This window comes from Myxocyprinus asiaticus, chromosome 35 (assembly GCF_019703515.2).
Source record: "Myxocyprinus asiaticus isolate MX2 ecotype Aquarium Trade chromosome 35, UBuf_Myxa_2, whole genome shotgun sequence".
In the NCBI taxonomy this organism is placed as follows: Eukaryota; Metazoa; Chordata; class Actinopteri; order Cypriniformes; family Catostomidae; genus Myxocyprinus; species Myxocyprinus asiaticus.
In genome coordinates, this window is record NC_059378.1 from 42,894,386 (window position 1) to 42,907,700 (window position 13,315).

Here is a 13,315-nt window from a genome sequence, read left to right on the forward strand (position 1 = left end):
CCCGTGACCTTTGATCCTCTGCAACTCCACACCCTCAGATATCTGTTGTCCTTGACTGCAATAGTGGCTAACCAAATTGAATGTATTTTTTTTTTGTTTTGATTTGTTTGTTTGTGTTTGATTAATAATGAGATGTTTATGTGCATGATATGTAAAACTAAGGCAAAAACACAAAACGAGAACACAAGCACTTGCGCATTTTCACTTCACTCTAAGTGCATTTACTGTTTTTGTTAGAAAACAATAGCAAATAATGCTGTACCATTAAAATTCACTGATTGATGTACTATTACATTTTGTTGGTTTATATTTTCATTTTCCACTCCCATTTTATGTTAGATTTGTGTTTTTTGATAATTAAAATGAGACAATGTTAACAGAATCTTTATTTATTAATTAAATATTTCAGTGAGTTTATATATTGCATTCACGTGAGAAAAACATGCATGTTAAGCCAAGTGCACACTACACAACTTGTAGTTGGTGACCTGCGACTCACATTCTTGTTTTCCGTCGTGCTGGTGTGCACACTACAGGACTGGTGCTGAATTCGGAATGGCATACAACCCATACTACTCATTCTACTTCTGCTATATTTGTCTATGGCAGAAATAGTAAGAGTAGTATGGTAGTATGCAATTCCGAACTCAGCGTGGGTGTATCAGCTACAAGACCATTCGCCCCTGACTGAGGCCCTGTGTACACCTGGTATTAAGATGCTTTTAGTGATCCGATCACAAGTGTACAAGCGAGAGACATCACCGTTACACCTGGTCGTCTCTTGTGTTCGGATTTAGAGGAGAATGTCTCATTTCTAATGTGCGTGCTGCTCGTATCTGTGTCCCTGCATGTTGATATCAGACAAGTTCTTCTGCATGTACACTACCAGTCAAAAGTTTTGAAATACTTGACTGAAATGTTTGTCATGATCTTAAAAATCTTTTGATCTGAAGGCGTATACTTAAATGTTTGAAATTAGTTTTGTAGACAAAAATATAATTGTGCTCCATATTAATTTATTTCATTATAAAACTAAAATGTAAGTTTTTGAAATGGATGACTTGGACCAAATAATAAAGAAAAGCAGCCAATAAGTGCCCAACATAGATGGGAACTCCTTCAATACTGTTTAAAAAGCATCTCAGGGTGATACCTCAAGAAGTTGCTTGAGAAAATGTCAAGAGTACATGTCTGCAAATTCTAGTTTTGATGACTTTACTATTATTCTAAAATGTGAAGAAAAATAAATAAAATAAAGAATGAGTAAGTGTTTCAAAACTTTTGACCGGTAGTGTACATGCATTGCTTTTTAAAAGTTTCTGAATGTACACGTCCCTTTAATTTTCCGTTAAATCTGGACGTCACTGCCAAAGTTTAAACTCTAGTTTTATTAGTCGGTGCTCCGCTGCTGCTCCAGTGTCTGAATGTGTTTAAAGTGGACAAATCTTAAAACAGTTTGGACCCTTTGCAGCTGTCTTTAGCATCATCCTGTTTCAAACGGATCACCCAAAACGCATCTTAAATCTCATCACAGACCAGTCGCCAACTAAAAACATCATTGAAGATGAGCTTGAGTCGTGTAGTGTGCGCTAGGCTTTAGACATACACAAATGCTTGACATTCATGATGTTATGGTGCACGATTTCAGCATTTAATTGGAGACATTTAACCACTCATAAGACATAGAAAAAACTTCTTGAAGGGACAGTTCACCTAAAATACATTGTCATTTAGTCCTCATTTCATTGCATCTTTTTCCTTACAATGAATGCACTGAATGGTGACTGAGGCTGAATTCTAACTGTTCCACAGACAACAGTCCCAATACCGATACTGGTATCAGAATGTAGTAGTACTCGTACTCGTAAAAATGCTCCGATACCAAAAACCGATACCATCTGACGTATGAATGTCATTAAGTAAACATTCAGCGCACAAATGAAAATCACATTGTGTCCTAGTGAGATTATTTTACAGCAAAAGCTGCGATTCAATGATATAAATATATCGTTTGCATGAGCGGCGCACTGTAATTGTGCACACTTGTGAATGTGTGGAGACAGTGTGGTGACGTGACTTTTACAGGACAAAACACCGTCATGAGTCACTTACAGACTACATATTTATTTATTTATTTAAAGAGCAGCTTTTTGTGGTTTAATAATCACTTTGAGTCACGTAGCGACATTTCCAGACTTGATCATGACAACACAAACACTTCAAAATAAAAGCTCAATTGAAATTAAAAAAGTATGACAGAAATGTGAGATTCACTGTTATACTATTATTACTAATAATAATAATAATAATAATAAATCAATAGTAATTGTATTATATTTAATATTATTTTACATCTGTGATGTTCTGTTATGCAGCACTTTATCTGACAAAAATAACTTTCATGTATTTAAATTCTGAATAAAAGCACTTCATAATTATACAATACCATGTTGACAATTAATTGTTATACTTTCATTTGATTAAAGCTTTAATGAATTTATTCATTTTGATGATAAAATAAACTGAAATATTGAAATAAACTGTTGATATGGAGTAAAAATAAAATAAAAATAAACTGGTATCGGACTCGGTATCGGCGAGTACCAAAAAAAAAAAATATCAGTACTTGTACTCGGTCTCCAATAAATGGTATCGGGACATCCCTACAGTTTGGAATGACATGAGGGTGAGAAAACAATGACTATTCTATAACTATTCATTTAGGATGCTAACAGAAAATGATTACGTCTTTCCTCCAAACAATGAAAGTAATATCTTACATTTTGCTCAGTTCTGGAATCTGCATATTCGGTAAGTAAATGACCTACATAAACTAATTTACTGAACAGAATTGTGAGAAAATGCGGTAAGAAGAGGCTGAGAACATTGGTCTGCATGGATGAGTTCATTGACTGATGTCATCATACTTACTGCTGCAGTATCACTTGAGAGAACGGACAGTGTTGTGTGTTGATATCACGGAAAATCAGTTCTGTGGCTCTGGCCTGCATGAGATTCATCTCTGTGAAAGTTGCAGCATTAATGTGATGAGTTTATTAAAGCTTCTTTAATGCAGGATCGTATTTGCAAAACTAAACAGCTGTCAAACAAACACAGTATCATTATAGCGTGATGTAGAGAGTTTTCTGTAATGAAGGAGCTCACACCCGCACAGAACACAGTGAGTATTCATGGACTCTATCAAGCGTTAAATTAATTCAGTCAGGAATTTATGTCGTCTGGTGTGAATCCTCGGCTTGTCTGGCTAAACAAACTGTTGTTCACTGAGGTTTGGAGAACAGCTGTGATTGTGAATCAGACGAGATGCTTGTGCTAGTGAATCACTCTCAAGTACTGTACACATGCTCGTTTAGGCTATGTTCACACCAACACTCTAAAATAAGGTCATCTTAGGCTGGTTTAAGCTGTTTAATTCAGCAGGGTAATGATTATGATCATGAGAAATTCATCTAGCAGCACTGTGAAATGTAAAACTATAAAAGTTTCCCTGTCCATTCCTTCAACAGAACATGATCGTTTAGAGGCCATTCGTTCGGATCTGCCTCCAAACCACATACAAACCCAGTGTTTTGTTTTCATGGTAACAGCAGTCGTCTCTGGTACAGGAAGTGTTTGCTTTTATGACTCCAGAGGAAGGACACGTTTAATTAATGCTCATTATGTGTATGTTCATGACCTATGTCTCGACTGGGACGATTTTCAGCCTGAGCCACATTTCAACAATTCTCATATCTGGAATACATCTGCACACACACTTCACAGATCAGTTTCAGAGAGAGCATTTATAAAGTTACCAGAGATACTGCGTCATTTAAAACACAAAATGAATTACAAAACAAGTTTGATAAACCTATATAAATAATAAATATGTCCTTATAGCCTTCCTTATAATTAAAATAGTTTAACAAATGTCAATATTAAATTAAATATTAAAATATATATTTTTCAATATTAAATACTATCTTAAATATTTTTTTAATTGCATTCACACCAAATCTTTGTCGTGTTGAAATGTGTAATATTAAAAAAAAATAATATTGAAATTATTAGATTAAATGTTAAAAAAATACTATTTACAAAATAAAAAATGCTTAAACACCCAAATTTTGCCATGATAAAATGTATAATATTTGTTAATTAAATATTTAGTTAAATATTTTAAAAATATGAAATACTATTTAAAAACAAACAACAACAACAACAAAAAAAAATTAAACATTTTTTTAAGTTTACATTCATGGTAGAACAAATCACATTTATTTGGAAACTTTGATTTCAATTTAAATACAATAATTTATCTGTAAGGAAGTGACATCATTTGAGTTTTCAGAGAGTTCTATTCATATAAAAGTCATATTTTTCTGTGTTTTACTGAGATAACTGTCTATGTTATGTTTTCCACTGTGTAAAAGATTGTTGACTCTTGAAAGCTAACATAAGGAGGCCAGAACCAAATTTAGGGTACTTCAAAAAAATGCAATAGGGTGTTTCACAGAAGAATCACAGCAGAACTCTGCCTTCAATCAGTGGGTTCATTCAGTATGACTGGATTTAATGCTGTAAATCTGAACTGAATCACTGGATTCTGCTCAGCTGCTTCAGTAGAAATGGATTTGCAGATGTGCAGCAGTAACTGTGACATGCTGACATACTTTGTAAACTCTCCTGTGATGACATCACTGTCTGGCAGAGTAATGCGAGCGTTTGTGCAGTAATCAGATCCATCGCACAAACCTCAAGAGATGATCACACGTTACTGCAGAAACACTGTCTGTGCTCCACTTTCACCATTCTAAAAACATCATATCCACACCACAATGCTCTGTCAGGAACAGAGGAACATCTTTTGCTGTTTCAAACACACATTTTTGTGTTCTTTCATTTTGGCCATGTTCAGAATAGCATCCTAACATATATGACTTACTATTTCTGTATGCATGGAATATCCAAATGATCTACTATAGTTATTAAAATGTGCATTATACAACAGAGCACACTGCATGAGTATGGAGGGCCAATTCTGCCAATATAAAAAACAAATACATAATTAATTAAATGCATTCACAAATAAATGTATAAAATAAACAGTGTACATAGAAATAAATAAATACATTTTCATATATGACATAAATGAGTATTAATTAGTGCTGTCAGTCAATTCAATTTTTTAATTGTGATTAATTTAATAATTTATTTAATTAATCGTGATTAATCGCAGATTTTGAAAGTGCTGAAATTTGACACTACATATACTTCTTTTCTTATCAAAATTCATTTATTTCCATTTTGGGAAATAAAACAAAACAATATGTAACAACATAATGCTTTATTAACATTTTCCAAACAAAGCCTTCCACAATATAAACATAGAAATGCAAAAAAATATCATAAATTCAAGAAACATTAAATGTTTCCCAAAGTCTAAGTGTGAGTTTGACTAATTGAAAGAACTAGTTTCTCCAAAGGATACATATTTATTGCAATTAGCATTAAATCTCGTAAACTCTCCACAATATTAATCTGCCGGTAGACTGTGGCTATCCGCTTTCCTACAGCAATCGTGAAGCTGCGCACCTTACATAGGCTGAAAAATACTTGATTTCTATCACAAGTCCTATGTGTGCTTGTTTTGAACATCAAGACGCTAAGAGCTTCTTTCTCCATCATTTTATCACTGACAGGGAAGCGCTGTCAGAGATTCTTTTATTTATTGAGATAACAATCTCCATCGATCATAGGAGAGAGCGTAACGGTCAACTAGCGTGTTACTACAGTACCGCTCATATAATGTCTATGGGACCGCTGCGTTTTGCTGTTTTATACTAAGCTTGTAGTCTCCCATTGGTAGAAGGGCTCTGGCGCTGTTGTGTGTCTGATTGTGACGTGTGCGTCAGTGTAATGACTCCGGGTGGACACATTACAAAAGTTTCGCCCTTCACACCAGTGTTTATGCAGTATTAACGGTAAATGCGTTAATCGTGATTAAAAAAATTAACGCATCAAACTTTTGAAATGAATCGCATGCATTAACGCTTTAATTCTGACAGCTCTAGTATTAATACTTTTCTTTCCTTATGTATTTATAAAAAGAAAAATTTCCACACTTATTTATTTATACATTAATATATTCCCTAGGCCATATTCAGCTATTTATACACGCCAGCCATGAATAAACCTAAGCTCTTATCATTCACATCTGGCATGTTTGCATTAAATATGATTAATACTGGATCATTTCAAGTGCACAAGCTCAATGTCAAAGTGTTATCAGATCTGTTCAAGTTGTGAGTTTTGCTCAGACTGTCTGCCAAGATTTTCACCTGAATCCCAGACATTTTAGAAATCCACACAGGTATAGTCTTCCTAGGAGCGTACAGTCACAGTGATATAAAATTAATATTAATATTAATTATTAACAAATATATAAATACTTAAATGTGCAGGGAGGAATAAAAATAATTAGATAAACACATATATAAATAAATGCACCCATTATTGAAAAATAAGATATAAAATGGTTTGAAATGCAACAATGAAAGTTGAGCCTCTCATTAGCATGTTATGCAAAAGAAAAATAAATACAGAACAACATACAGAAATAAATGAATGACTAAAGAAATATAGAAAAAAATGAACAATTTACATTTCCACAAGCATTTAAATGTGTGTTATATTGTATTACTTTTGCACTGAGCGGTGCATCTATTTATTCATTTATTAATTTGTATATATCCTCGCACATTTCATAATTTATATATGTTTTATGCATGGATATGCATATTTATTTATTTGTGTATTTATTTATTATTATTTTTGTAGGTTTTGTCCTCCATAATCACTGTGGACTGCAAAAAGTTGACATTTTTAGACAAAATTAAATAAAAAAAATGCAAAATAAAGATTTTATATCCATTCACAAGCAATGTGTTATAATGTCTATACTGTTATACTGACATGTTTATTGTTTCATGATGATGCCCACTATTTATTTAGAAATAGTATGCAGTATACAGTATATACTGCTAGTGTGCTCCACTGAGTTACTCTGTGCCAAATCTTAAAGTCTGAGAGCGCCGTCTTGTGGTCACCTCAACACCAACATCCTGGACTTGCATTTAAAGAAATTGCAGAAACTTCTAATATATGATGAATAATTCTGCATGAAATTTCACGTGAATTGCTAAAGTGATACTACACTCTTCAATAATCTTAGAAACAATATAAACATCTAAATATGGTCCTGCTCAGCTCGTCATGTTTGCTCTCCAGTAAACTGATCAAGTCTCTATTTCATCCATCACAGACTCCTCTGGAATCATTCCGGCGCTCTGGACCCACCAGAATTCCCAAACCCAAATCAAAAGGATCATGCAGTGCCGTTCAAACCCCACTGAACTCTGGGAAATGTGTGTCCAACAATCTGAACATGATGAACCGACCCACTCAATCATGAACTCAGCAGTGACATCACTGTATATGTTTGTTCACTGACTTTCATATGTTTGTTTATTTTTGGTGCTGTTATGAGATTTATTATCTAGTCATATTCACAAGAACAAACACACTGTAATAAAACTCTATAAATCATGACCATTACAATTATGGTGCTGTTATTTTTTTTTAGACAAAGCTTCACTATTGCCCATAATTGTCTTATTACATAGTAATATGCTATTTTGATTCCCTATAATACATCAGTGTGATTCATAACTGATATTAGAGCAATGATGCACTCATTTATGTCAAATAATGAAATATTTGCTTTTTGATGTATGAGATCTGGATGTTAATAAAAAGACTGTTTTTATATCTTGCATATCAGATTAAAAACATTTCATATTTGGGTACATTGGCACATGAGCATGATTACATGGGAATTATTACTTCATATTAACAATTTCCTTACAAATGCACAGATATATTGGAAAAGTTTTACATAAAATGAACACGGAAATCACTTTACAAAAAGTCCTATTTGTTAACATTAGTAAATGCATTAGGCATCACGAACAAAATAAACATTAATAAAGATGATTAAATGATGTAAAAATGTAATGTTAATGTATAAAAATACACTCAATTAACCTATTAGGTTATAAGGAACAGAGAAGATGTTTGAAATGTACATCTGATGCATGGAAGTATTTAACACCAACCACTTCTAACAGGTATTCTGCAAATCTAGGCAAAATTTTAAGGAATTTTTAAGGAAGTTTGTGAATATAAAATTTTAATGTAAAGATTTAAAAAATTTACAGAGCTTTCAGAGACTTCTTTTTGTTTTCATAATAACAAATAATAATGTCTTTAAGATTAAAAATGAAACTAAAGACTCAATTCACACCAGCAGTCTTAAACCTTGAATATATATATCAATATAATGTGACGAACAGCAGCACGATTGAACCCAAACAGTCAATCCACACTTCTTATAGCACAGCGCTGCGGTAAACCAATCACAATTCAGACTCGTCACAGCTTAGAACCAATCAGGGCTTATGAAACTGAAGCCCCGCCTGCGCGGTAAGTGTTGTGGGCGGAGTCAGACTCAATGAAAGAAAGAGCACTGAGCGCGCGCATTCAGACAGCTTTATTTCAGAAAGTTTCCCGCTAGTTTCTCTAATATTTATTTATTTACGTTTCCCCCCTCTGTGGTTTAAAACGCGATTGTGAAGGGTATTTTAGCTTCACTTTAAACGCTGAGACTGAAGAACTCCAGGGAGAGAAGAAAGAGTTGAAAATGTGTGATCAGAGATCAGTGTTAATGCAGATCCCAGAACCACAAGCCAAAATCACAGGTGAGAATAACACATTTATAACACATGCAAAGGTCATGCATGTTCATGTTTCATGTGTGAGGGATCAGAGATAGCAGAACTATTATACATGCATCATGGATGAAAAGCCAGTTTTTCATGTTCATGGTTTGCATTAAATTCAGTGGCAGAGATGAGGAAACTCTAAAAGAACTTTCTATGAAATCTATTTGCCACAGCATCACCTGGACACGCACAGATGATTATAGTCATTAACCTGTTTAATTAGTGAGTTATTCATTCAAATCACTCTTATGTCACCTGAGCTATACTTCTGTGTAGCATCACAAACTGTGTGCATGACCTGTAGAAGACTTCCTATACATCTCAATGGCTGATGTGTTTGTGTGCAGCTGTCAGAAGATCCTACATGGATATTTTGGGGTCTCGTCCCGCTGCAGACACCATGAGACGCAGGAAACACACACGTGCATGTGAGTTCTCAAATATACTTCACACCTCATGTGATCATCAGATGGTGATAAACTGACTCTTGTCTTCCTGTGAAGTGGACCCAGGTTCACACAGATGCTGGACGACTGACCCGCAGAGAGATGATGTGGACACCTGTCAGACGTCCGGCTCAAAACAGCTGCTCAACAGTCTCATACTCGCCGAGCAGGTGAGACACACCTGTACACACTCTGCACCAATATGACATCATCAATCATCATGTGAAGAATATCTTCATGACTGTCTGATGATGATGATGATGATGTTAAAGTGTCTCTGGATGTTCTCAGTCGGTTCAGATGGTGTCCAGCTCGCTCACATCTGACCTGAAGATCTTACTGGACGATCTGCAGCAGAAGAAGACCAGTGTCTACAGATCCATCCCATATTCACGCCTCGGATCCAACCGGGACGCTCACTGCTTCAGGAAAGCTCGGCCTCACTTACTGGCTTTCAAGGTAACAACACGTCCAAAAAAACTCAACATGTGACGATTGTCAGAAATCAACGATTGCCAGCATGATTAGAGGTAACTAGTGCTTAACTAATACAGAACACAGGCGTACACTGTTTTTTTGTTTTATATTGCGATAAAATTATCCAAACTTCCTTAAATCAAGAATATATTACCTGAATCAAAATGGCATGAGATATTAAGTGTTGTTTTCAGAGAAATCTAACAAAATTTGGTGCGGTAAATGCTTAAAACAAGACATAACTATTCGCCAATGGAGGAAGAAAAATACATTTGTTTTACCTTTGAATCAAGTTTTGTTTTTTACTCTGTTGGCAAATTGATTTTTCTTGTTATAAGTATAAACGTTACTAGATTTATATATATACATTTTTTTTATTTTTTTTTATGTAATTTTAAACATTTTAACTAAAGGAACACAGTATTTGTAATTTAGAACATGTTATTTAAAAGATTTTCAAAGATGGTTTCATCCTTTACTATTTAAGCCTAATACAACTTCTTAACTCAAGTCAAAGGCTGAATATGTGATTAATCGTGCAAAGACTTCTGGGTCAATTAGACCCGTATTAGACCCCTAATTTACTCTGCTTAATTTCAGTTTTTCGGCCTGAAACAGCGGCAATTTGAACATTTCATTTGATTATAAAAAAGTTCCTAAGGAGGACTTGTGGGTCAGTTTGACTCGATTAATATAAAGACTTAAAGAAAACTGTAATATACCAGAAAAAAAATATAATTTGCCTTAAAAATTGTATTTTAATATTGTAATGCAGTGTCAAAAGCATTCAAATGACACCAGGCCCAGAACGGTTGGGAAAACATTAGAAACAAGTATCAACAGTGCAACAAAAACAATGCGAATTCAGCATTTACTGAATATAACACTTGTAAATTAGTTGTAAATTAGAGTTGGTTAGTGATGATAATAGTTGTTGGGGGAAAATGTGCAAATTGTGACCATTCAGTTTAACTTGGTTAGTGCTGCAGTGGAACGTGATGGCAGAATTAAACATTGTAATAATTGTTACATTTTTCAATTGTAATTGCAGCTCAACTTTGATTTGTTTGTCTTGTATTTCAGCGTTCGTGTCGTGAAGGAGGTGTTTTGCTCCTACAGAATGCTGAATGGGAGATACTTCTGGAGTTTGTCGTGTCGGCGTGTCGTTTGACCAGCGAGCTGCCGCAGTGGGATACGAGCATACACAACACGCTTCAGCAGCACTGCTTCAACACGCTAGCGGAGTTCTGTACCGCCGCGCTGCAGAAACACAGACCCGCGGCCCGCAGAGCACGACAACTACTGCGCAGGTGAACACAAACACACACAAACACTTCTCTGTGTAAAGGCCCTGATATACTTCTGGAGAAGTTCTTCTTCGTTCTGCGTTCAGAGGTAAAAAGAAGTTCTAAACAGTCGAGCAAAGGTATACTGTTTGCAAACATTCAGACTTTATATCTTACTTTAGACAGATGTGTGAATGGCTTTCGCTGCACTTGAGAGTATTTGATTGATTCCTTTTGTGGTCTAATTACACAAAACAAAACAAAAATCGCATGACATGTTCTTGTAAAAGTTCTCTTTGTGAACGATCCTACAGAAGTTGGTAAATTTGCACCAGCTCACTAATAATGTGCTCTCACAAACAGAATGAGCTGTCGGCCTCAAGGCGGATCTCCAGGTCACACCCACCGATGACGTGGACCAATGGCAGTAAGGTGTTTAGCAGCCGGTTAGAAGTTTTACTAAAATTTCGCCCAGGCGAGCTGCTACGAACCACCGAAACGAATGCTAAAACACCTTCTTTTTGGTCAGATTTTGTTCTGAATGATGTCACACACATTCGTTCTTCAGTTTCGTATGAAGTATATCAGGGCCTTAAAGTTACAACCTTGATGTCATGATCACATAACAGCAGTAAACTCACCAAGACAAGACGAGTCGTAACAATCTGTAAATGACTGTTTACATGGATAAACTCCACCCACAGGAACTACATCAGTAATGTAGTAATAGTAGTGTCACCTTTGATACAAGTGACACTTTTCTGCTTTGAAACCCTCCAGAATGCTTGACCCCATACACTTCCATCATAAGTGTATTTACGGTAAACATGATTTTTACTTGAATAAACTAATTACACACTAATACACTTTCGTTTAAAAACACATTAATTTCGGTATGTTTTGGCCTTCACAGTGAGACGGCGAAAACTGAGCTTTTAGAAAACGCTCTCACAAGTGGATACATTTGAAAACACCGTCTTCACATTGTAGTGTGGACAGGGAAGAAGGAGATATCTGAAAACGATGACGTCTTTGTTGTCATGTGACGCAGTCATGTGATCCTTTCAGCCCAAAACAATCAAGATGGCGCTCATGTTGTAGCGGTGTTGTTGTTTGACAGCGTTGTTAAAGATAAATGTTACTGTGTACGACCTTCACATCGCATTCCTTCAAAGGCGACAGGAAGTTTACTTGGAATTGGTGTCCAGCGACAGAACATGAGGACTGAAACATTCGTTTAACTTTGTTTTAAACTTTGTTTAGAGATCAGAAGATGACAAATGACACTGTGTAAATTCTCACTTATTTTATATGTCTCTTTGTTTTTTAGGTTTAAAGCGGCTGCGGTGTCGAGTCGAGGTGTTTGTTTGTGTTTAGAGGAGCTGGAGAGAATCCTGCACGAAAAATCACCATCACAAACTCAAACCGACCCATTAGAACCTGAACAAAACTTCAGTCACATCAGCACTTTGCCCAAAATACACAATATGAAACTCTCTCTTGATGAAATCTAATGAGCGAGTGCCGTCAGTGGAAACAAGAGAACTTCCATCATGAGGAGTGTCGACTGTCTCGTCGCAGTACTTGAATTGTTTTAAAATCATTTTTAAACTTTAGTACTGAATTTGTTGTGCAACTGAATTGTAAATGTATTTGTATGTAAATGTGTTGTGATTTGCTCTTTTTAATTGTTTGTCTGGATCATTTTGAAGTAACTGAATGTCTGTCAGCAGCATGTGTATCGTGTCATTTCAACATGTCTATAGTGTAAAACACGTTTACAGTAAACATCAAGAAGAGGGCTTCAGTTTCCTGAAATACAGTATCAGTGCATTTTAAAATCGTGGTTTCAAGGCCTGGAAAAGTCATGGAAATTTCAATAGTAAATATACATTTTTTGTTTTGAAATATTTTAATGTAATTTTTTTGGGTGTAATCTATACAAAATTATATTTTTAAATCGTCCAATAAAATCACAAGTAAGTCATGGAAATTCATGTGTGAGCCCTGAAATCAGTCAGAAGTGTGAAAACATTTCATACTTCATTGTGTCTATCTGTTCATTTCTCAGTACTTTGTACATATCATTCAAATTCTTTCCAACAGACACAATTTATTACTTTTTCTCTTATATGTGATATTAATTGGATTTATTATAATAATAATATAATAAATAGAAATACTAGTGCATGTATATGTTAACACTTCATATGCACATATACATATATCTCACTATTTGATTCCAATTCAATAATGCACACGT

The 13,315-nt window shown here is 35.0% G+C and overlaps 2 protein-coding genes across 3 annotated transcripts in view; both read left to right on the forward strand.

Moving 5' to 3' along the window:
* LOC127426469 (filamin A-interacting protein 1-like) overlaps nt 1–7,837 on the forward strand; it is a 115,659-nt gene extending 107,822 nt beyond the window's left edge. For both annotated transcript variants that reach the window (XM_051673306.1, XM_051673307.1), the window contains one exon: nt 7,325–7,837. In XM_051673306.1, coding sequence (XP_051529266.1) covers nt 7,325–7,474 — 150 coding nt within the window. In that variant the 3' untranslated portion in view covers nt 7,475–7,837. The remainder of the gene's footprint in view (nt 1–7,324) is intronic.
* Nucleotides 7,838–8,569: 732 nt separating this feature from the next.
* On the forward strand, nt 8,570–13,045 carry LOC127426512 (uncharacterized). The gene is made up of 6 exons (XM_051673374.1): nt 8,570–8,819; nt 9,191–9,271; nt 9,347–9,459; nt 9,581–9,748; nt 10,850–11,076; nt 12,383–13,045. The coding sequence occupies exons 1-6, from the start codon at nt 8,762–8,764 to the stop codon at nt 12,564–12,566; spliced, it is 831 nt and encodes a 276-aa protein (XP_051529334.1). The 5' UTR covers nt 8,570–8,761; the 3' UTR covers nt 12,567–13,045.
* The last annotated feature ends 270 nt before the right edge of the window (nt 13,046–13,315 follow it).

Bases quoted from the DNA above. Each gene is read 5' to 3' on its own strand.
- LOC127426512 (XM_051673374.1), top strand. From the start codon at position 8,762: ATGTGTGATCAGAGATCAGTGTTAATGCAGATCCCAGAACCACAAGCC. The intron at 8,820-9,190 runs GTGAGAATAACA...GTTTGTGTGCAG, and splicing joins ACCACAAGCCAAAATCACAG to CTGTCAGAAGATCCTACATG. The intron at 9,460-9,580 runs GTGAGACACACC...GGATGTTCTCAG, and splicing joins GTCTCATACTCGCCGAGCAG to TCGGTTCAGATGGTGTCCAG.